The sequence below is a fragment of the Myotis myotis genome, unplaced genomic scaffold, assembly GCF_014108235.1.
Source record: "Myotis myotis isolate mMyoMyo1 unplaced genomic scaffold, mMyoMyo1.p scaffold_m19_p_18, whole genome shotgun sequence".
NCBI lineage: Eukaryota > Metazoa > Chordata > Mammalia > Chiroptera > Vespertilionidae > Myotis > Myotis myotis.
This window is the reverse complement of record NW_023416322.1, coordinates 26,048,417-26,073,250: the sequence shown is the minus strand read 5'-3', so window position 1 is coordinate 26,073,250 and position 24,834 is coordinate 26,048,417. Positions and strand designations below refer to the sequence as shown.

The following is a 24,834-nucleotide window of genomic DNA, read 5'->3' as shown; positions in this document are numbered from 1 at the left end:
GCAAATTTCCACTCTTACTCCTTCAAAGCCTCTGCTGACATTGTTCTCCACTTTGCCTGCATTTCTCTGCCAAAAGCCTAGAACAATGCACTGGCAATCTCTATCTGCTGAAACTTCTTCCTTAAAGTCCATTGAAATATCAGCATTTAAATGCAAGTTTGTTTAGTCATTGCTCCTGTCAGCAAATTCCTTTGGGGGAAAAAAAATTGCAGATAGTGTATATACTTAGTTCTTGATGAAAAACTGATTCCTTTACTAATTCTTAAAGATTATTTGCAAGCCATTATATTAACAACAATAATAATAATGTATCAACCCTTTCTAGCAAGAGTAGTAAATCCAGCCTACCCCCTATTTCTGTATATAAAGTGTTATTGGAGCACAGCCACAGCTATTCATTTATTATCTGTGGCTGCTTTCAAGCTATAATGGCAGAGTTGAGTAGTTGCAATAGAAAAAGTATGGCACATAAAGCCTAAAATATTTACTATCTGACCCTTTGCAGAAAACGTTCGCCAATCCCTGTTTTGTGATGTGCCAAACATTATCCTAATTGTGATAGCCTCATTCATCATTACCAGTACCCAGTAACTATGGATACCATCCTTCTTCTAGTGGAAGAGATTGAGAAACAATGGCCAGATTAATGCTGAATCAATGAAGGAAAACAGCTCCATTAGGGACAGAATTGTTATTAAATTTATATACTTGAAAATTTTAGAAAGAGGATGATCTCTTGAAATCTTTCCAAATATTGTTACCTTTTTAAAACAATAAATAGTTCATTTCCAGAGTCTGAAATTGACTAAGGAAGACTCATCCAATCTCTTATTTTGCCTCCATACATCCTGAAACGTGAAACTATCCCAAACAAACAGTCTGGGATAGCTTGTTCCAAACTATGACCCATAAACTACCTGCATTAGAACAGCCCAGGGAGCTTACAGAAGGGCAGGTTCCTGGATTTAAATGTAACAGTAATTCAAACCAGCTGAATTGGAATTTCGGATGGAATCTCCAGTCTTGATAAGCTCCCTAGAAGATTCTTGGGCACATTAAATTTAGAAACTATTCGTTTGAGTTCTCTCCAAAAATAAATAAATAAAGTTGCTTTTAGAGATTAGCCCATGACGTTTTCCATATATCAGGGCCAAATTCCTCCTGAGGTTCAGCCCTGGTGCCTTTTGCTATAGTCTATGATGTTAGCTGGTTATCACCCTCTTCCCAAATCTCTCCCTGTGGTCCCCTTACTAACTGGCCCCCTTACTAACCTTTCACTTTCATTCTCCTCCATATGGTATCTCCTTGATTTTCCTATCTAAACCCAATCACATTTGTTCTTTACAGAAAAATAAAGATATTTTTCAAATAAAACTCTTGGACCATGATTTGTGACAAATTGTCAAATAAAGAACATTTCTAACACTAAACCCAGACAGAATCCAGCATTCACATTATAATGAGGATGGCAAAGGTAGATTTTTCCTGCTCACTGGTCTCTCATCCTGAAAGCTACTGTTGCTGACCCGAACCCCCCAGTGCAGAGCTGTTGGCTATTTCCCAGGAGGCAGATGTTTACATAGAACACAACTCACTTTCTTGTCCAGTCTGCCTTAGGAGCAGATCACAAACCCATGAGGTATGAAATAAAATAAAATAAAATAAAATAAAATAAAATAAAATAAAATAAAATAAAATAAAATAAAATAAAAAGTAAAGTAAATTAAAAATAAAATAAAAATAGAGAAGAACATACCGTGTTCATGGATTGGTAGAATCAACATCATCAAAATGTCCATACTACCCAAAGCAATCTATAGATTCAATGCACTCCCCATTAAAATACCAACAGCATATTTCACAGATCTAGAAAGAACGCTCCAAAAATTCATCTGGAATAAAAAAAAACCCTGAATAGCTGCTGCAATCCTGAGAAAGAAGAACAAAGTAGGTGGGATCTCAATACCAGATATCAAGCTGTATTACAAAGCCACTGTTCTCAAAACTGCCTGGTACTGGCACAAGAACAGACATATATACCAATGGAATAGAATAGAGAGCCCAGAAATCAACCCAAACCACTATCTTCAATTAATATTTGACAAAGGAGGCAAGAACATACAATGGAGTCAAGACAGTCTCTTCAATAAATGGTGCTGGGAAATTTGGTCAGACACATGCAAAAAAATGAACCTAGACCACCAACTTACACCATACACAAAAATAAACTCAAAATGGATAAAGGACTTAAACGTAAGACGGGAAACCATAAGAATATTAGAAGAATTCTCAGGTAGCAAAATCTCAGACATATGCCGAAGCAATTTCTTCACTGACACAGCTCCTAGGGCAATGGAAACTAAAGGGAAAATAAACAAATGGGACTATATCAAAATAAAAAGCTTCTGCACAGCAAAAGAAACCATCAACAAAACAACAAGAAAACCCACTGCATGGGAGAACATATTTGCCAATGATATCTCCGATAAAGGTTTAATCTCCAACATTTATAGGGAACTCATACAACTTAACAAAAGATAAACAACCCAATCAAAAAATGGGCAACAGACCTAAATAGACACTTTTTGAAAGAGGACATACATAAGGCTGAGAGACATATGAAAACATGCTCCAAGTAACTAATCATCCGAGAGATGCAAATCAAAACGACAATGAGGTACCATCTCACACCTGTCAGAATTGCTATCATCAATAAATCAACAAATGAAAATGCTGGCCAGTATGCGGAGTAAAAGGAACCCTCGTTCAGTGCTGTTGGGAATGCAAACTGGTGCAGCCACTGTGGAGAACAGTATGGAGTTTCCTCAAAAAATTAAAAATGGAACCTCCATTTGACCCAGGGATCCCACTTCTAGGAATATATCCCACGAAACTAGAAACACCAATCAGAAAGGATATATGCACCCCTATGTTCATAGCAGCACAATTTACCATAGCTAAGATTTGGAATCAGCCTAAGTGCCCATCAGCAGATGAATGGATTAAAAAACTTTGGCACATCTACACAATGAAATACTATGCAACTGTAAAAAGGAAGGAACTCCTACCATTTGCAACAGCATGGATGGAGCTGGAGAGCATTATGCTGTGAAATAAGTCAGTCAGAGAAAGATAAATATCATATGTTCTCACTCATTTGTGGATTATAATGAACAACAAAAACCGATGAACAAAAACAGATGTAGAGGCAGAGAAGCATCCATCAGATGCTCAAAACTCAGAGGGAAGATAGGGGAGGGTGGGGGTGAGAGGGAGAGATCAACCAAAGGACTTGTATGCATGCACATAGGCATAAGCAATGGATATGGACAACAGGGGGTGAGGGTGAGGGCAGGATTGGGGGGATGAGGGTAATTGGGGGGATAAGGACACATCTGTAATATCTTAATCAATAAAGGGGTAAAAAAGTCAAAGTATGAAAAAAATATTTTATTTTATTTTTATTTTATTTTATTTTTTATTTTAAATAAAATAAGTAGAAACACCCTAGTTGAGGCTGTGTAGTCTGGGGAAGTTGCAACAGAGTCCTCACGCCACCAGAGAAGTCCTGACTCTCCTATGAATGGTCTGCTTCAGTCCCTCTGCCGTATCAATCACCGCGGTAAGGAGCTCATTTGAAAAGGGGCCATAGCACCAGCACAGCAATGTACTTGAGTGCAGCAGCTCAAGCCTTGGTCAAGTAGCATCCTGTGATGAGACATCCATGCAGCACATTCTCATGGCTCCCACGGGCTCAAAACATCATTTTTGTATTTTTTTAATTCATTGATTTGTAGTCTTTAAATTAATTTACCTTGTTAGTTACCTGCTGTGGCTGTCATTCACAGCCAACTCTAAGACCCCTCCCCCTGCAAAATAGAAATTAAGTTAGGGTGCCATCGCAGCATCTGCACATGTTCATGAATTCTCGTGTTTACTTTTGCAAATATGGGAACAACTCAAATGAGACCTTGGTGACCCACCAAGCAGATTTGAAGGGGAAAAAATTTTTAAAGAAAAAAGAAAGAACTCTTCAGGGTGACTTTGAAACCTATTTTGTGCTCTCCCTTTTTTCTTTTTCTCTCTCTTTCCCTTTGTCATCAATCATCATTCTTATATTTCCCTATTCATTTCCTTCACTTGCTGAAAGACAACCTTTAGCTATAGATTTCTAGTTTTCCCCAATGGCTCTGATTCCAAAGATTCTGTCACTTCGTCTGTCTAAAATAAACCCAAAATTGCCAGGGCAGATATCTACAAAAATATCAAATTAAGGAAAGCCTCCTGAAGATGTGAAAATAACCTAGCAACATCTATTGGGGGCCTAGCATGTCCCAGGACTGTGCTAAATGCTTTTCATACATCAGCTGACTCATTCTTACAACAGGTTCTACTTCTAGCTTCATTATCTGGAGAAGGAACCTGAGACGAAAAACAATGTGTGTGCCCAAAGCCACACGGCTGGTAATTAGCCAACACGGAACTCCAAGCCCAGGCCTCTGACCTGGCAGCTTCCCTGCTGTCCTTTGAAAAGCCACTGGGAGGTCTGCTGCTCCGGATGGCTGGCTGCACCCGGTCCAGGCTGAGTTACAGTGGTGGCCTGGGGAGGTGCTTTTTTTTAATCCTCACCTGAGGATATGTTTTCGTAATGATTTTAGAGAGGAAGGGAGAAAGAGAGAGGGAAAGAGAGAGAAACATCTATCAGTTGCTCCCCATCTGTACCCTGACCAGGGATCAAATCCCCAACCTGCATATGTGCCCTGACCAGGAATCGAACCCACAACTGTTTGGGTGCATGGGTTGATGCTCCAACCAGCTGAGCCATCCAGCAGGGTGGGAGAGGCTTTTTATTTATTATACATTTGGTAGGCGGTCATTTTGAAGAAGGATTCTCTGACCCAGGATATTAGCTCCTAGGGTGGGGAGGGAGGGATAATTTCTCTTCCTATCTTTTAAAGTTCTGCTGGCGGGGGTAATAATCAAATTAACATGAGACAGATTAACAAACAAAAATGTCTAAATTTATTACATATGTACATATGGGGTTCCATAAGAACATGAGACCACAGGACAGATCAGGCAGTTGAGGCTTCTAAGCCATCTTGAGCTAAGGAGAAGGGGTTGTGGGTTGTGGTTTGGGACTTCAAAGGGCAGGAAGGCAATTCACATAGAGACAGAAAAGCAAATGTTTGCTGGGCCATCTTTAACAACAGGACACAGAGAGGACTTTGATCAAAGGACCCTTGCAACACCAGTTCATATTACACTTACCTGTGATGACATCTTTTCCCAGAACAAGTTCTCTATCTAGCTTCTTTTTAAGCAGCTAGGGGGAAAGTCAAAGGTTTTTACTGAGTCTTTCCTTTCCTAAAAAATAACCCACTTAAAATAATCAGCATCCCAAAGAGGTATATTTTGGGGTAGCAAGCTCCCAATATTTCCAAGAAAATATTTGCTCAATTATTTTTTTTCATTAAAATGGCGATATAGATAGATAGATAGATAGATAGATAGATAGATAGATAGATATCTCTATCTATATATATATATGAATTAATTCATTTAGCCATTAGGATATCAACCTCTTGGCAAGTATTTATGCAACAACTATTACAGACCAAATGTGCTGTTAGGAGCTGTGAGAAAACAAGAAACAAGTCAAGAAAATGCCCAGCTTTGGGGAAACATACAGTCTTATGCAGAGAGACTAATAGGTAGAAAGTGAATCAACACTATAATGCAGTCCCCTCTTGTAGAGTCAGGAGAGTGGCAAGCTCAACAGGCAGTCAAGGTAATAGATGCCTCCACAGACCATCTCTGGTCATTACTCTCATGCTCCCCGTCTCTGGAGTCCACTCCTCCCCTCCTCTGCCTGTTGGAGTTCTATGCATCCACAGTGTCTTGACTCCTAGTCCCAACTCCACTCTACCAGCTGTTGTGTGACCTCATGTCATGTCACCACACTTATCTGAGTTTTAGTTTCAAGATGATCCGTGCCTGCTCTGACAGAATTTACAGTCCCAGCAACGACTATACTAACATTTGGCACCAGGTCTGAGTGCGGGGAAGGGTGGGAAAGGGTCAAACCAGTGACCTGACCACCTCTCTTCTCACATTCACAAACACTGGAGACCAGTTGCAGATCATTCAACAGGAGCAAATCCCTTCATTGCCCAAAACTTTTTTTCTCATTTGCTAGAGCAGCCAAGAACGGGGTGGAGCTTCCACCTATGAAAAGTAGAAAGCTCTGCCGCATTTCCCCCACACGGGAGAACATGGCCAAGCGGGTTGCAATTGTGGGAGCCGGGGTCAGTGGCCTGGCCTCCATCAGGTGCTGCCTGGAGGAAGGTCTGCAGCCCACCTGCTTTGAGAGGAGCGATGACCTTGGGGGCCTGTGGAGATTCACAGTAAGTGGGGTTTCAACCATTTTGTTGTGTCTATTTAGAAAAGGACTTGACTGATGCAAAAAGAAACAGAATTTCGTCCACAAGGGCCAGCTGCTCTGGGGACGGACTAGAAATATCTGCTGAACCAGGAAGGGCCACTGAAAGAAAAAAAGCAGGGCACAGCCTGGGCTTAAGTGGAAGGCGTCAGCCGCCTTACATACTTTATTCAGAGCCAAGAGGAAGAAAGATGCCCCTGAAGGGCTGTGGAAGAGGTTGGAGTGGCTGGGACGGGCCAGGAAAGCCCAGGACCAGGGAAGCAGGCTGAGGCAAGACTAGAGACCGCAGTGTTGTGGCAAAGGTATAAACACAGCGCAGGAAGTGCAGCCTCTGCCTGCAAGACTGAGCGCGTGTGCCTGCTTCTTTTTCTAGCCCGGCTCTATCTGAAATTAAACAGCACAGGGCTCAGTGTACAATGGGTTCTATCCTCAAGGTCCTGCTTTCCAGGAAATCTCAGTCCATGCCAAGAATAATCAGAGGTCAAGAATGTGGGTTTGGAGACTTTTTTGTTCCCTGAACAAAAGAAATATTCTCAAATCTCAGCAGGGCTACAGTCTGGACTGGAGATGAGGTTAAGGTGAAGGAGGAGGACAGGGGACTATACAGCCCAGTGGTGACTGGTTTGCGGTCCAGAGGGTTATAGGGGCCCTGCTGGAGGCACCTGAAACCCTATGAGCTCCATGGCTCAGCCTGGGAAATATTAGCATTAGATGTCCCCAAACCTCCAATTTTCCCTTCTGAGCCTGAAATGTGCTGTGGAAGAATAGTGAAAGAGAACAAGGTGTCAGGTATCCTGGCCTCAGAGTTCCTGAAGGGCTACCGAAAGAGAACATTCCTCTATTACAGAGGGTAGTATTTGGAACTGGAATAAAGTAATTGTTTTCTAACTCAGTGAGCAAAGTTCCAGAGAGGCCAAGGTTGCATAGGCCAGCTGGGCTCCCATAGAGAAGAAATGTGTATCTTGAAATGTGTCCAACCACTGAACTGACCATCATTGCGTACAGACCTCCGAAAGGGAACTGATGAAAGAGCACAGCTGTTCCCACGATTCAAACTGCCTATGTTCCAATAGGATAGCAGAAACCCAATACTCAGGCCATTGTAAACCCCACCCCCTGCTGCTGCCACCCCATGTCCATCGAAGACACTGTTAATCAAGCATGATACCCCCCCTCTGATGAGCCTCAGAATCCTTCTTAACACAACACTCCAGAGAAGAACCACTAATCTATCAGAGTGGGGACTGGAACTGCCCAATTAAGGGCACTTCTAGTAGTGTTTCACCATACACACGGTGGTCAAACCTGGAAACCTTTTACCTGCTTCCTCTCCAAAGTCCTAAATCCCATAAATTGCACCTTACTGCTGCTTATCAATCCCACTTCTCTTGGTTTCAACTATCATTGCCTCTGCTCAAGCCCTCATTAGCAAGCACATGGATTTGTGTCTTAGGCTCTTAATTAGCCTCCTTCCTTTCCAGATCCCTCTAATTCACCTTTTAAAGAACCAGAATTATCGGAGCTCCAGTTGCGCAATCGGTTAGCGCGCGGTACTTAAAGAACCAGAATTGCCAAAACCGGTTTGGCTCAGTGGATAGAGCGTCGGCCTGCGGACTGAAAGGTCCCAGGTTCGATTCCGGTCAAGGGCATGTACCTGGGTTGCGGGCACATCCCCAGTGGGGGATGTGCAGGAGGCAGCTGATCGATGTTTCTCTCTCACCGATGTTTCTAACTCTCTATCTCTCTCCCTTCCTCTCTGTAAAAAATCAATAAAATATATTAAAAAAAAAAACCATTTAAAAAAAATAAATAAATAACCAGAATTATCTTTCCAAAATTCCACATTCAAACATTAGGAAGATTGCCATAACCTTCCTATAAAATCCAAATTCCTTACCTTTAGATATGAAATCTTTCATAACCTGAACCCCGTTTCTCCATAATCAACAGCACCCCATGAAACCAAAGAACCTAGGAATTGCCCATCATTCAGATACTACTACTTCCGGGCTTCCATCTATTTCCATATTCTCTTGTACTTCGCTGTGATACTGTGTGAATCTGGACAGGTGAGTTCATCCCAGGTTTATTTGTTAGCACGTGATGAGTGAAATTATCATTCTGATCATAAAATTCATAGTGGGGCCCACTGTTCATCATCTCTCAAGGGCAGGATAGCAAATCCCACTAGAAGGTGACAGGTGACATATATCGTCTGGATCATCTTAATATTGGTCAATGTGTGGTTGTCTAATAATTAGCATCCATTCCATGGGTGTGCCCTCACATGCACAAACACATCCATGCTCATGAGCACACACTGTCTGTACAGGAACATGTTGAAGAAGGCAGAGCCAGCCTCTACAAGTCCGTGGTTTCCAACAGCTGCAAGGAGATGTCCTGTTACTCAGACTTTCCATTCCCAGAAGATTATCCAAACTATGTGCCCAATTCTCAATTCCTGGAATATCTCAAAATGTATGCAAACCACTTCAACCTTCTGAAATGCATTCAATTCAAGGTAAGACACAGCATCAATCAATAGTCAGGAAGTACTTTTTAACCTATTTTTTGTGCTCTCTCTATAGCCTAGTCTTGGGAAATGAACTGGCAAGACTGATGTGACCTGGCTAGATTCCTTTTTCCCTTGTACTTAACCACACCCCAAGTGAATCTGAAGTAGCTACTTTGTGTAAAGATTCACATGCATTACATTTTAATTTGTAATACTTATATATAAATATCCTAAGGGGCCTTAAATATATCTAACTACATTTTCAACTTGGTCCAAATGCCTGCACAGAGGGAAACTGAGAACTATCAGGGCCTGGGTACTCTCTTCTCTACTATCCTTTGATTGGGATTGGCATGTACAATGGCCCATACACAAGAGAACCTCACTATTTGAGGGGAAAATTTTCTCAGTATCCTTGGGAATAGAAAAATCTTTAAATATTATTCTTCTCACTGACCCTACCAATCTCCCTTCCCATTTTGGAGGACAGAGAGGGAGGAATGTAGCAGGACATGAATAAGTGAATATATCATCTTTCTCTTTCTTGTCTCCTTTTTCCATTCCTCTCCAAAAAAAAACAAATGAAAATCCATGTGTTTCCCTTCTCCTGCTTCCCTCCCTATTGAAGATGGGTATGTTGAGGAATCCATAAGGAACTACACAGAGAAAGCAACATAAATGGGAAGATTGATGGAAACAAGTAACAAAAAATATTTATATTCACAACCTTTAAAGTACTCCTGCTCAAAACAAACTCAAAGACATATCTCCACCTCCATGTTCACTGCAGCATTATTTACAAAGGCCAAGACATGGAACCAACCTAAGAGTCCCCTGATGGATGAATGGATAAAGAGAATGTGGGTGGGTGGGTGTGGGTGTGGGGGTGTGTGTGTATGAATGTAGTTCAGTCATTTTTTGAAAAGTAGAAGGAAACCCTGCCATTTGCAACTTGAGGGTATTATGCTAAGTGAAATAAATCATACAGAGAAAGACAAATATTATATGACCTTACTTAAATATGGAATCTAAACATCTGAACTCATAGAAACAGAGAATGGGTTGGTAGTTGCCAGAGATAGCCCAATTCAATTTATAGGGTTATGCTTATTAATTATGTAGAATCTGTGCTCTAGAATGTTTGAAATGTCAACTGGCACATCAGCCTTTACTGGAACCTTGACAACTACTTATTACATCTGTGATTCTTTCTTCAGACTGAAGTGTGCAGGGTAACTAAATGTCCAGATTTTACTGTCACCGGCCAATGGGAGGTGGTCACCCTGAATGAAGGGAAGCAAGAGTCTGCCATCTTTGATGCCATCATGGTCTGCACCGGTTTCCTCACTAACCCACATCTGCCATTGGACTCCTTTCCAGGTTTAACATTTTCTGCAGTTGACCTTAATTTGTCTCATGGAGCTATCCTGCTACTTGGTTTGTCTGGGAATGAATGCCTATGGCTCCTCCATTAAGTAGTTAAAGTTGTTAGATAATAGGTCTTTTTCCTAGTCTGCACTTCCTAACCAGTTTTTGGCTTTCATGTGTTCCAAACAACCTATGAGTACCAAAGAATAGGATGAATAACTAACAAGCAGTTTTACGCTTCACTGAGGTTCAATGTCCCTCCTTAAGACATGGGCTGCCTAGACAAGTTGGTAGACTACGCACATTGCCAAAGTTTAGTTTAGAGGCCACCAAAAGTCAATCAGTGACTAAAGGAAAAAGAAGTTTGATTTTTTAGGGTTTTTTTATTATATGAGTCATAGCAATTACCATGGCACTGGGTCACTCATCAACAGAGAGATGAGTCTTGGGAGGCAAGTGAAGACATCTTTTCCTGTCTTTTGCAACTAAGAGTCATGTTAATCACCATCATATATCAATTGGGTTACAATTCAGAGGGACTAGAAAATGCAATAGTTGGTTTATTTTCTCTGCAGTAAGAATTCAAAAAGTTAAAACTTTAGGAAATTTTTCTCTAAATGTGACCTGTAGTAATCTCAAGATTCATCTTCCAATAAATTCACGTTTCCTCAGGTTAAGATAAAGCAGATTCATTGAAAAAAAGCAACAAGTTCAGTCTTCTTCCCGATGCAGGAAACTGCTACATTATCCCTGAAAGAGGCTCACCACCTCTGCTTGAACACATTCAACAATGGACTCTCACCACCCCACATGACAACCCAATTCTTCGTCAGTTGTTGCCTACAGAGAAAATTACTGAGCAGTGAGCTACTCCAAACTCCTAAGGAGTGCCTAGTATAGGATCACTCCAAGAATCAAGAAAGTTCCATTGCATTGAGAGTGCACTGCATTTATTTAGCACCTATAGTATATTGCACAAGGTGCTAAGAATATAAAAGTGAATAAGAGACCATGCAGCCTGTATGGAATGAGTGGATTTTTATAGGAATCCAGTGGAGAAATGACAATCCACAAATAACCTGGAGTGAAAACAATACTCATTTTACAATAAACTCATATATATATACCTTCAATGGTCCTGGATCTGCTCACCAGATGTCACTCAATTCAGATCAGATTAGGAGAAAGCATACTCTGAAAGCAACTGAGTCAATATACTCAATTTGACTAGGATAAGCTTGAAGCCCAGGAGATATAGATTCAATTAACAAGCTAAATTATCTTGGGCCTTGCACTTAACCTTCCTAACCCTTTGTTTCCTCACCCATAAGTGAGGGGCTCTTCTTCCTTGCTTGTGAAAATTCTATATAAATCAAATTTTATATATATTTTGATGTTCTGTCAAATATAGGATGTTCTGTCAACCTTTAAATGGTAATGACTCCTTACACTTTTCTTTATAAATCTTTTTGCCATGATATTTCAATTTAATAGTAATTATCCAGTAAATAAAACTAGAGGCCTATTTAGTGAAATGAAGTACCTCTATTGAATAATCACTCACTAATTTCTGTAAATCGCAAAGTCATGTATTCATATTTCAGATTTTCTTAAAATTGAGTATGCTGTTATAAACAATCTAAATCATGTGTCTAAAGGATGTCATTGATTGAACAATACTTATGTTTTACTCACTGATTCTTTTTTTTCTTTTTTCTTTTTTTTATTGCTTAAAGTATTACAAAAAGTATTACATATGTCTCCTTTTTTTTTTTTTTACTCACTGATTCTTAAAGTCTCTATTTGACATCTTATTTTTTTTCTACAGGTATAAATACATTTGAAGGTCAATACTTTCATAGCCGACAGTATAAACATCCAGATATATTTAAGGACAAGAAAGTTCTTGTGATTGGAGTGGGAAATTCTGGCACAGACATTGCTGTGGAGGCCAGCCATGTGGCAAAAAAGGTACTATACTATATATATATAGATAGATAGATAGATAGATAGATAGATCGATATAGATATAGATATAGATATAGATATAGATATAGATATAGATATAGATATATAGATATATAAAGTTCTTTGGTTTTCTTAGTTTTAAATGTTTTTTATTTCAATTATGATTGCTATTGAACCCATGAATAATTTTTTAGTTCTGTATTTTCCAATTAGAGTTGTCATTCAATATTATATTAGTTTCAGGTATTTGGCATAGTGATTAGATTTTATATAACTTATGAAGTGTTCCCGCTGATAAGTCTAGTGCCCCTCTAGCGCCATATGTAGTTGTTACAGTATTATTGACTATATTCCCTATGCTGTACTTTACATCCCCATGACTATTTTTACAACAGCCAAGAAGGTATCATTCTCGATGTGATTTAATGAAGAACTTCATCTTAAGACACATGCCTCAGGCAAACAGTGTTGGACACCTTGATAAAGGATGAAAGGAATAAAAATGCCTAAAACACATATACAACGTGAATTTTTAAAGTATTTTTTCCTAAACGATTATAAATTTGACCGCAAATTCCAGGTGGCATCTTTCCTCCAAAACCTACTCCTCAGACTTCCTATTTTTGTTGTTTTCCCAGTCATCCCATGAGAGCTACCAGAGGCGTCTGTTTCTTACCCAGTTCCATAGGTCAGACAATCCTGGCAGTTTCTCCTTGCTAAGCTCTCCCTTTGCTCCTTCCTTTCTGGATTACTTGCCACCACCATCATCAGATCCATACCACCTCACACTACAGCTGTGGCATTGTCCTCCTAATAATAATTGTAGAAATAGTTACTATTTATTGGGGTTTACTATGTGCCAAGTGCTTCACTAAGTGCATTGCCCCAACCAATCACTGAAGCAAGCCACTGGTGCAGGTACTGTTAGTACCCTGGCTACAGATAAAGAAACTGAGGCTTAGAGAGGTTAAGAAACCTGCCTAAGATCATACCCCTAGCAGGTGGTAGAGCCAGTCTTCAAATCTAAGTCTCTTTCATTCAAAGCCTCTGTCCCTAATTCTACCCTGCGCCCACCCCGTCCATCCCCCTAGATGCCCAACCACCAACAAACAAATCCTCTGAAAAGCCTGCTCTTGTTATGACACTCTTATGTTAAAAAATAAAGAAATAAATAAAACTTCTAATAACTCCCCTATCTAAAATAATAGTAATAAATTGTAGGTGTATTAGCTCTGTGTTATAGGGTTCTCCATAATCTGGTCCAAATCTGCCATTTTAACTTTACCCCTCCCCGCCTCCCACTACTTTCCTGCACAACATCAACTATAGCCTGACAGGTGTATTCTGAGCCCTTTCCAATTTTGCAGTACCCTTTTCTCTCTCATTACCAATGACATGGACATTCCAAGCTATCTGACCCCAGCACAGAGGGATCTCTCCCTAGTAAGAATTGATGTGATACCTGTAATATACACTCCTCAGTTAACACGTTTTAACTTTACTATTGCTAATTACATTTAACTCTTACTATTGCTATTACATTTATTAACATGTTTTAACTCTTACTATTGCTAATTACATTTATAGTATACATTTTCTTTCCAACTATGCTATAAACTCATTGAGAGCCATTTGGCCAACAAATACATATTGTTGGCTTCTCATGTGCTGAATGTTGCACCAGGCACTGGGGATACACTGGAGAACACAACAACAAGTTCCTTCTACCAAGGAGCACGTAGTCTTAGGGAGAACAGATGCTGGTAACAAGTATAAATAACTAGATCAATGACTGCAAGAGTGAAAGTAGCCAACTTTTACATAAAGAAAAAGGACTGGGAGTTTATAACTTTGATATTCCCTTCTTAAACTTTCAAATAAAGGACTTGATGACTGATTTGTTGATTGATTGATTTGGAAAGACTTAGCAGTCTGGTGAAGTCATCCTGAAGAAAGAGAAAGGAGGTCCTGAAACAAAAATTAGCATAGTCTCATCCACTATGACCACCACATGTGGGAAGCAGATTATTGGGTCTATGTTTCTAATCACTTGGAAATTTCTTCAGTCAGAAAACATGTGTTGGCACACATCTTATCATTTCTGTATCAACCCAGAAACTCCTCTCCATTTAAAACAAAATTCATATCTACTGACATGTCCTATCTGATTCTATATCACGACAAAGAGGCAGGTTCAGTACAAATATGTTCAATACAGAATTATTGATATACTCACAACTCTGTTCCTACATTTCCTGTATTGCATATACTACTCCATTATAAGGCCAAACAGCATATATAATAAAAACACCGACACTGTAGCTCTGGTTGCCACACCCCAGTTTGTTGGGGGGGGGGGAGCCATCTGTTAAATCAGTTGTTTTGTATCTGTAGAGTAACAGATTCGTGGAGTAAATTTTCTTAAACAGTTGTATAGACAACTTCTTATTGTGTAGGTACCAAAAAAAAAAAACAAAAAAAACAAAAATACTATCAGCTTTGTGAATTCAGTCAGCTGGTAAACTTAGTCAATCTATAAATAAAAATAAAGTCCACCAAAACTAACTGTATTATTGAATTTTACTGCCAGTTCAAACAATGGTTTCTGTTGAAATCTTTTCTAGACTCCTTTTAATTGCTGCCCCACCCTGTTCTTATTTTCTACAACTATTATAATATGTCTTAAGGCATTTTAATACTCTAGGGTCCTCAAACCATTATCTCAAAGGAATAACTTTAGGAGTTGAGGGAGCCAAACTATCCTGTCAGCGATGTATTTTGAAAGTGGCAGACTTTTTGATGTCATTCAATTTATGAAACTTCTCAAATCTCTGGCAGGCCAGCGCTGTTCACTTTGTCAGACTGAGTGACCTCTCTGATTGCTTCCAGGTGTTCCTTAGCACCACTGGAGGGGCATGGGTGATGAGCCGAGTCAGTGAGTCGGGGCTCCCATGGGACATGCTGTTCATGACTCGATTTCATAACATGTTGAGAAATTCTCTCCCAACACCAGTTGTGACTTGGTGGATGTCAAGAAAGATAAACAGCTGGTTCAATCATGCAAACTATGGCTTAGCACCAGAGGACAGGTAAATATGATGTATCTTCAGAGGGCTATTAGGAGAAAGAGCCTCCATCCTTCTCACAGCATATCCAAACCAGGCAATAGCATGACAACATGCCTGAATATGAAGGAAAACTTCATACACACTTCCTTGATCATAGGAGCTAACCGTTTTTGTGTTCTCGGTAAGTAAAATTATGAATTTCACCTTGTCAACAATCTTTAAAGTGAGTATTATTATAATCTCCCCTTTACTGTGGGTAAACTGAGGCTTAGAGGGGAAGTGCAATCACTTGTCCAAGCTGATCTATACTAATAAAAGAGAAAGATGCAAATTGCCTGTACCTCTGCCACACCCACCAGCCAATCAGGAGTAAATATGCAAATTAACCCAACAAAGATGGCAGGTTAATTTGCATACACAAGCGCCAAGTGGCGGGGGCAGGGTGGCGCAAAGTGGCCTGGGTCCCAGGAACGGGCACCATGCCCGCGGGCTCCCGGGACCATAGCCGCCTTAGGAGGCGAGGGCAGCGCGCAGCTTGACAGCAGACAGCAGGGCCTGCTTGGCCGTCGCTCTGAAATCACAAGAGTGATTTGCCTATGACTCTTTTTTTAAAACAACACCACTCGCTATTTTTTTTATTGATTTCAGAGAGGAAGGGAGAAGGGGAGAGAGAGAGAGGCATCAATGATGAAAGAGAATCATTGATTGGCTGCCTCCTGCATGCCCCCTACTGGGGATCGAGTCCCCAACCCAGGCATGTGCCCTTTACTGGAATCGAACCCAGGACCCTTCAGTCCACAGGCTAACACTCTATTTACTGAGCCAAACCAGCTAGCGTTGTCTATGACTTTTTTGACAAAAGCAACATGCTTGCCTTGTTTCACTGGGTAGGAAAAATCAAATCCTATAGTTGCCCTTCACCATCTCTCTAATAGCAGTGCCTTCTTGACCTTGTCAAGATGACCTTGACTTCAGTCTGACCTGTCACAACCTATGACTTATTGTATTATCAAGAACTAATGGTTTTAATTCCTTATTCGTTAGGTTGGTACAATGAGCTTCTATTACTCCCATCTGAGCTCCCTCCAGATTTAGCTCTGGCCCAGCATGGATCAGGTGGCACTCAAGCCACCATTGACAGCATGCAGTCCCCTTCATGCTACATACACGTCTTTCCTTTTGCTCCCTTCTTCCTTCTCTCACATATCTTCTTCTTCCCTCTCCTCTATTATTCCCATCATTCCTTCCTTATCTCTTATCTACCACCTCTTCTACCTCCTACCTCTGAGCCTCCCAGGAGTTTTGACTCTTTTCATCAGAGCTTTTTCTACCATAAGCCTTACCTAGCCTGGGTGGCAGCCCATCTATATATATAAAAGGCTAATATGCTAAGTATCCCTCCACCTGTCCGACCGGTCACAATGACCCACACTGACCACCAGGGGGCAGATGCTGCCAAGCTGCAGTGACTTGGCAGCAGCCATTCTCAGGTGACGCACCCCGAAACCAGAGAGGAGGGAGCCTGATTCCTCACAGGGCCATGCAATTCCACCTTCTGCCATGGGTTATGTTGTTGCTGGTTTATTACACACCTGCATTTGCATTCAATGTGCACGAATTCATGCACCAGGTCACTAGGGGGGGGACTATAAAGCATTTTATTTAATGCCATATACTCCAGAAAATGTGAGGAGGAGACTAAGGAATTATCATTCTTTAATTTCCAATGTACTGTTTCCAATAGTACATATGTACTATTTCCTTTGCTCTTCATCCCACCCAATGAACTGATAAGAGGTCATACCTCTGTATGACAGATAAATTAGGCCTAAAGGTACCAAATGACTTCCCAAACCCTGTTAAATGCAAACAATACTTTGCCTTTTTTTTTACTGTCCCCCCACCCCTACACCCCCATACTTTGCTTTTTTTATAGCCATATAACCAATAGGAACATTTTATTTTAAATTCAAAATCATTGTAATCAGCTGTTGGATCTCTATTTTATAACTTATTTTTTTATCACCATTTATCCCCTCTGTGTCCTCTTCCACCTCCACCCATCCCCCTCACCCCTCCCCCCCCCACTCAGCACACTGCTGTCCATGTCCATGAGTTCTCTTTTTTTCTTTTTTGCTCAATCACTCCACCCCACCCCACCCCCAACACCCACCCCCCACTTAGAGCTTTCTGCCTGCTCTCTCTGAATCTGCCTCTATTTTGTCTGGTAGTTCAGATTGTTCATCATTATGATGCTGTCTCTTGCTGGATTCACCATAAGCCAAAAATGGCTCGGCTCATTGAAAACCAGTGTTTGTTTAGTGATTCCGAAGGCATAGCCAGAAAAGGAGAATTCTGCCCTTGTTCCTTTGAAGCGTGTTTTCCTTGTACAAAATTGGTAGACTCCCGGTCCTCCGGCAGTCCTTCAACCGTCTGCAAATGGCAGCGAGAGCTGAAGCTGCAATTCAGCAAGCTCCGACCTCCTTCTCCTCAGGCTTCCAAACTCTAGTAAATGTAAGTCATTGTCCTGTCCTTCTGGGTCCCTCATGAGCCCCAGAGGTAACTTTCCTGTCCCGAAACTGACCCCTCCGAAGGCGGCGGGGGGGGGTGGGAGGACGGCCCCGGCCCTGGGCCCTCCAGAGCAATGTCAAATACTCGCCTATGCAGGGAGCAGTGACTCCTGAGAGACACCGAGCGCTGAATGAGCAGCTGCTGACAACAAACTAGAAACAGACACCAGAGAAGGCTGGGAGGCAGGAGCCCTCTGGAAGCTGCAGGCCTCCCCACCCAGAGGAACAGGCTGCGCGCGCCATTACGTCCCCTCCACCCAGACAGGGCGGCGGCAGCTCTACTGGGGGCTTTGGCCTACCTGTGGGTTCCCAGAGCACAGTCCCGGCTACGTGGCCTGGGGCCTTTGGTCTTCGAACAAAGGGAACAGGCAGGAGCAGCAGGGTGTCGGCAGCCACCACGCGCCATGCCGTCCCGCAGGCTCCGCCCAGTGCCCAGTGCGCATGCCCGGCTCCGGAACTGCCTGCACCTGGCGCTGCACCTGGCGCTGCGCAGAGAGCGGTTCTCTACCCACCACCTTCAGAACCACCACCCTGACAGACTGTCAGAGGCTGGGTTAGGGCAGCCTCCGGAACCCCGGGCCGAGGAGCCAGTGAGCACCGTTCTTATATCCCCTCCAGCTCCACAGGGCCCACGGAGGCTCTATTCAGGGCTAGGGCCTACCTGCGGGGTCACTGGAGCATTCCCAGCTACACCACCTGGATTTGTCTAGAACAATAGGGCATTGCCATGTGCACCTGCAGGCCGGTGCTCCAGGGGCAATACGTGCCTGACCAGCTTCAATCTGCTTCCCAAAACTACCCGGCACATCAAGCCCACACAGAGGTCTCTTCTACACGGGACCCCTATGTGAACAACAAACTCGAGAGACGCTGTATACAGAAGGCTGGGGAGCTGTGAGAGCTCTCCGGGGCTGCTGAGGGCCATGGTTTAAGTCCTCCTCCACCTCCCTAGGGTAGCCCTGGGCTCTGTCCAGGTGCTCTGGCCTGGCTGCAAGGTCTCTGTAAGGTGTCCTGGACACAAGCCCATTTCGGGTGGAACATAGGGAGCAAGCGGGATCAGCAAGGCAGCACCACATGCACCTGGCTAGCCTCCCCATCTGGAGCCACGCTGGCTTACTGGGACAGTACCCCAGATACCTTGCAGCCACTCGGCTCCTACCAGCCTGCCAAAAGCACCCAGCACACACAGCCTGCACAGAGGCCACTTCCATACAAAACCACTTTTCCAAGGCTGGAAGAGACAGGTATTTTGTCTAATTCATATAAACAAGCATAGAAAGTCAACAAAAGGAAAAGGCATAAGAATGTCTCTCAAATGAAAGAACAAGAAAAGTTCCCAGATAAAAACCCTAAGGAAATCAAGATAGTTGGTCTAATAAAGAATTCAAAGAGCCCTAGCCAGTTTGGCACAATGAATACAGTGCCAGCCTGTGAACCAAAGGGTCCCGGATTCGATTTCAGTCAAGGGCACATACCTTGGTTGCAGGCTCCTCCCCGGCCCCAGCCCTGGTCGGGCACATGCAGGAGGCAACAAATCTATGTGTTTCTCTCATTGATGTTTCTCTCCGTCTTTCCCTCTCTCTTCCACTCTCCCTAAAAATCAATGGGAAAATATTTTTGGGTAAAGATTTAAAAAAAAAAAAAAGGAATTCAAAGAAATGGTCATAAGTATGCTCACCAAACTGGAGAGTAAAATAGAGGAATTTAGTGAGCATTTCAACAGTTAGAAAGTATAAGAAAAATCAAGCGCCGAACCGGTTTGGCTCAGTGGATAGAGCGTCGGCCTGAGGACTGAAGGGTCCTAGGTTTGATTCAGGTCAAGGGCATGTACCTTGGTTGCGGGCACATCCCTACTGGGGGGTGTGCAGGAGGCAACTGATCGATCTCTCTCATCGATGTTTCTAACTCTCTATCCCTCTCCCTTCTTCTCTGTAAAAATTCAATAAAATATTTTTTTTTAAAAAAAAGAAAAATCAAGCCAACTTGAAGTATATATCTAAAATGAAAAACACATTAGAAGGAATCAACAGCATATTAACTAACATGTAATTACAGATCAGCAACCTAGGACACAGACTAGTGGAAATCAGCCAATCAAAATAGCAGAAAGGAAAAATAAATTTTTTAAATGAGGGTAGTATAGGGACCTCTGGGATAATATCAAGTGCTCAAAGAGTTGCATTAAACAGATCTCAAAAGAAGACGAAGAAAGAAAAAGGAACTGAAACTTTATTTTAAAAAATAATAGCTAAAAATTTTCCTGACCTGAAAAAACTAAAAAGTTTTTGCACAGTGAAAGAAACCATCAACAAAATGAAAAGACAGCCTATACTGATGGGAGAAGAAATTTGCAAATAATATATCCAATAAAGGATTAATATCTAAAATATATAAATAACTCATACAATTTAACACCCAAAAAGATCATTTAAAAAATGGACAGAGGACCTGGATAGACATTTCTCCCAAGAAGACATAAAAATGGCCAACAGATACATGAAAAGATGCTTAACATCACTAATAATCAGGGAAATGCAAGTTAAAACCACAATGAGATATCAATTGACATCTGTCAGGATAGTTATCATCAGTAAATCAAATTACAAGTGCTGGCGTGGGTGTGGAGAAAAGGGAACCCTCATGCACTGTTGGTGGGATTGTAAATTAGTGCAGCCACTAAGGAAAACAGTATAGAGCATCCTCATAAAGTTAAAAACAGAGCTGCCATACAATCCAGCAATTCCACTTCTGGGGATTTATCTGAAGAAAACAAAAACACAAATTTAAAAATATATATGCACCTATATGTTCACTGCAGCATTACTAGTAATAGCCAGCATATGGAAGCAACCTAAATGTGTATGGATAGATAAATGGATAAAGATGTGGTATGGTCATATTCAGCAATAAAAGGAATGCAATCTTGCCATTTGTGACAACATGAATAGACCTAGAGGATAGTATGCTAAGTGAAATAATCAGAGAAAGACAAATACCGTATTATATCACTTATAGGTAGAATCTAAAATAACAAATTAAATAAATAAGACAAAACAAACAAACCCATAGATATAGAGAACAAGCTGATGGTTGCCAAAGGGGGGGGATGGGTAGGAAAAGTGGGGGAGCCCAGGTTTCATGATGAGGATGTGTCGTGCAGGTTCATTGATTGTAACAAATGCACCACTCTGGTGGGGGATCTGGATGGCAGAGGCTGTGTGAGGAGGGGCAGAGGGTATATGGTAAATCTCTGTACTTTCAACTTAATTTTGCTGTGAACCTAAAACTGCAATAAGATATAAAGTCTATTTTTTAAAATGTTTTAAGCTCAGGAAGGATTTAAAAAGACTGGCACCTCCTGCCTAGCCAGGAGCAGGGTCCCAGAATGAAGACAGGAAGGGAGGAGGCAAGAGGGTTGCTGTATCGTTCACGGGCAGATATATCTCTCCTGTGTTTTTGTTCAGGACACAGATGAAAGAGCCTGTGATAAATGATGAGCTCCCTGGCCGTATCATCACTGGGAAAGTGCTCATCAAACCAAGCATAAAGGAGGTGAAGAAAAACTCTGTCATATTTAACTACACCCCAAAGGAACAGCCCATTGACATCATTGTCTTTGCCACTGGATACACCTTTGCTTTCCCCTTCCTTGATGAAACTGTAGTGAAAGTCGAAGATGGCCAGGCATCACTGTACAAATACATCTTCCCCGCACATCTGGAAAAGCCAACCCTGGCTATCATTGGTCTCATCAAACCCTTAGGCTCCATGATACCCACAGGAGAAACGCAAGCTCGATGGGCTGTTCAAGTCCTGAAAGGTAAGTGTGTGAGAAACAGCAGGGCAGGTGTGTTCATTTTGCCATGTTATTTTGGATACTGGAAATTTCTAGACCCTCCCTCGCTCCTATCCAAAGCAACAGAATCTTTTTTTAATATATTTTTTTATTGATTTCAGAGAGGAAGGGAGAGGGAGAGAGAGATAGAAATATCAATGATGAGAGAGAATCATTGATTGGTTGTCTCCTGCACACCCCCTACTGGGGATTGAGCCCACAACCTGGGCATGTGCCCTTGGCCAAAATCGAACCCAGGACCTTTCAGTCCCCAGGTCGACACTCTATCCACTGAACCAAACCAGCTAGGGCCAAAGCAATAGAATCTTTAAAAGCAGAATGTATTCTACTGTTCGCTGAATTACACTATCATAATGAACCTGTGCCATTAACAGCACAAAAGATAAGCAAGAACTCAAAAAGTCAGTTAGGTTGAACTGAATGGACTGATTCAATTAAAATTTAAGAGTTTAACCAATTCAATGGCAAAGTTTAGGCCAACCAGATGTGAGGTCCTGTCATATCAAGTAAGTAGCAAGATAACCAGATGCTGATATTTTTGGCCAGGAACATACCAACCACCAGGCCACTTAGGCTGCTAGCACATTTGCCAAGAGCTGACGAGTAGCTGGGTACTAGGAATAAATGCTGAGCAGTGAGAAAGCATCTTTACCCACTAAGCAAGCACCTAAACCTCAAGTTAAATTGCATTTTTGTTTTACAGGTGTGAATAAGTTGCCACCTCGAAGTGTCATGATAGAAGAAGTTAATGCCAGGAAAGAGAACAGGCCCAGTGGGTAAGTTAACGACTTTTGTGTCCTTTTTGAATTATAACTGAAACTGGCAAAAACCATAACAAAGAGAGGTGAGGGTTACGCTAGAGAAAAAAGAAGCGCCTGAGACTTAGAGGAAAAAACTGGGATAGTCTGTTTAAGAAGAGAGGGAGGAAAGTGAAATTGAGACATTTTAATGTCCCAAAATCATCACTTCAAACCATGGTCATCTTTGCACCACATGGAGTTTGGATTCTAAATCAAACATCGTTAACACTCCTCTACCAGATACATTATTCCATACCTTCTCCATAATCAGAAGGCAAACAGGTTTGTCCACGCTGACACTAAAAGGGTCTGTCTGCTTATGTATTCATTCAGCAAATCTGTATTCAGTTGTCTTATTTTTATTCAGACCCAATCTAGAGCAAGTCTGCAAATGATGGCCTGGTGGCCAAATCTACCGACCACTTGTTTTATTCTTTACATTTTTAAATGGCTGCGGGGGGGGGGGGGGGGAAGGAAAACGGAAATATTTTGTGATATGTGAAAATTATATGAAATTCAGTGGCCATAATGTTTTATTAGAACATAGCCTCACTCATTAATTTACTTACTACCTATGGCTGCTTTCAAGTTATAACAGCAGAGTTGAGGAATTGAAATAGAGACCATAATATAGCCCATGAAGCCTCAAATACTGACCCTCCAGCCTTTTGCAGAATAAGTTTGTTGACGCCTTCCCTGGAGGAGACATTTCCACTTTTCTACTCTTTGTCTATCATTCAAGGACCAAAGAGAATAGAAGGGAGGTGGCAGTAAAGAAGGTGGTTTTGGGCTCCCTCTCTCACTCCTAATCCAACCCAAGCATCTCTGTTTTTATCTGTTTTACTGTTTAAGTCTTTGATGTGAAATTTCACTTAAAAAAAAAAAAGAGGTTTCTAAGGACAAAAAAAAGTTTTAAAATCAATGCATTTAAGAAGCATATCACTTCTCTCATTCATATATACTTCAAAATTCAAGTATTGACCTATTTTCACGGTACATCCTGAACCTGGGATATGATTTGATCTCCGTTATGCAATTCTAATATAACATAGACCATTAATTAGAGCTGCAAAGTGTAAAAGCTTCTTATCACATAGTTCAGTCAATGATTTTAGGGACTAATACCAGCATTACAGGGACATGCCACCCTACTGATATTTGTGGCTTTTTATATTATATATACCTAGCAATAGAGTTTTAGAAAGATTTAGGAATAGTAAAATTATGTAAAATATTTTTTTCTAGAAATTCCTAATCATTTGGCAAAAGAACTAAACTAATAATAGAGGCATTGTGAGTATTTGAAGCAATATAGGTATACAGTATATTTTCAAGGAACCCATCTTGTCTTTAAACAATACAGTGAGACTATTAGATAGACAGCTATGGACATGGAGGGAAAAACCAGGAACCATCGCAAATTGTGCAGCCTCATTGTTAACTTTTGGCACTTTTACTTGTTCTAAGATTATGATTATTTTATCTTTCTGTCTTCCCCTTGCTCCCCAATCTTCCTTTTATAAAGGTTTGGCTTGTGTTACTGCAAAGCCTTACAGTCAGATTATATCACATACATAGACGAACTTCTGACGGATATCAATGCCAAACCCAACCTGTTCTCTATGCTCCTGACGGATCCACGTCTGGCTTTGGCCATCTTCTTTGGCCCGTGCACACCATACCAGTTCCGCTTGACTGGCCCAGGAAAATGGAAAGGAGCCAGAAACGCCATCTTGAACCAGTGGGACCGAACACTCAAGGCCACCCGAACTCGCACTGTACAAGAATCCCCATTTCCCTTTGCAATCTTACTCACTCTCTTTCTGGTTTTGCTTGTGGCTGTTTTTCTGATTTTCCTATAAATAAAAGATTACCTAAATGGCTTGTCAGATGCACAGAGTAGATTGCCCTGCCTGCCTCTGAATCTCTGAGAAACAGTAGTGATGGTAGCCGAGTTTCTTGCTGTAAAAAGCTCTGTCTTCATAAGCAAGGCTGAACAACACAATCCAACAAATTAGAAAACTTGTTCAAGTAAATGTCCATTGATTTGTCCAAGGTATCAGAGCTAGTAAGTGGCTAAGTCAGGACATAGGTCTCCAGAACATACAGCCAGGCCTCTTGACGCCACCATTGAGGCCTGTGGTTTCTAATGTTGAAATGACTTCAGAAGTCTTAATATATTCTTAATAAGTATATATTATTTATTTTTATTGATTTCAGAAAGAGGAAAGGAATTGATCCCGGGAC

General features: G+C 41.4%; 1 protein-coding gene across 1 annotated transcript; it reads left to right on the top strand.

Annotated features, from left to right (window-relative positions):
- The first annotated feature begins 6,246 nt into the window (after window positions 1-6,246).
- LOC118673460 (dimethylaniline monooxygenase [N-oxide-forming] 1) lies at window positions 6,247-24,486 on the top strand. Its single transcript, XM_036344268.1, has 8 exons — window positions 6,247-6,407; window positions 8,775-8,963; window positions 10,175-10,337; window positions 12,154-12,296; window positions 15,183-15,382; window positions 21,396-21,751; window positions 22,491-22,563; window positions 24,113-24,486. The coding sequence occupies exons 1-8, from the start codon at window positions 6,276-6,278 to the stop codon at window positions 24,447-24,449; spliced, it is 1,593 nt and encodes a 530-aa protein (XP_036200161.1). The 5' UTR covers window positions 6,247-6,275; the 3' UTR covers window positions 24,450-24,486.
- The last annotated feature ends 348 nt before the right edge of the window (window positions 24,487-24,834 follow it).

Bases quoted from the DNA above. Each gene is read 5' to 3' on its own strand.
- LOC118673460 (XM_036344268.1), top strand. From the start codon at position 6,276: ATGGCCAAGCGGGTTGCAATTGTGGGAGCCGGGGTCAGTGGCCTGGCC. The intron at 8,964-10,174 runs GTAAGACACAGC...TTCTTTCTTCAG, and splicing joins TGAAATGCATTCAATTCAAG to ACTGAAGTGTGCAGGGTAAC. The intron at 10,338-12,153 runs GTTTAACATTTT...TTTTTTCTACAG, and splicing joins GCCATTGGACTCCTTTCCAG to GTATAAATACATTTGAAGGT.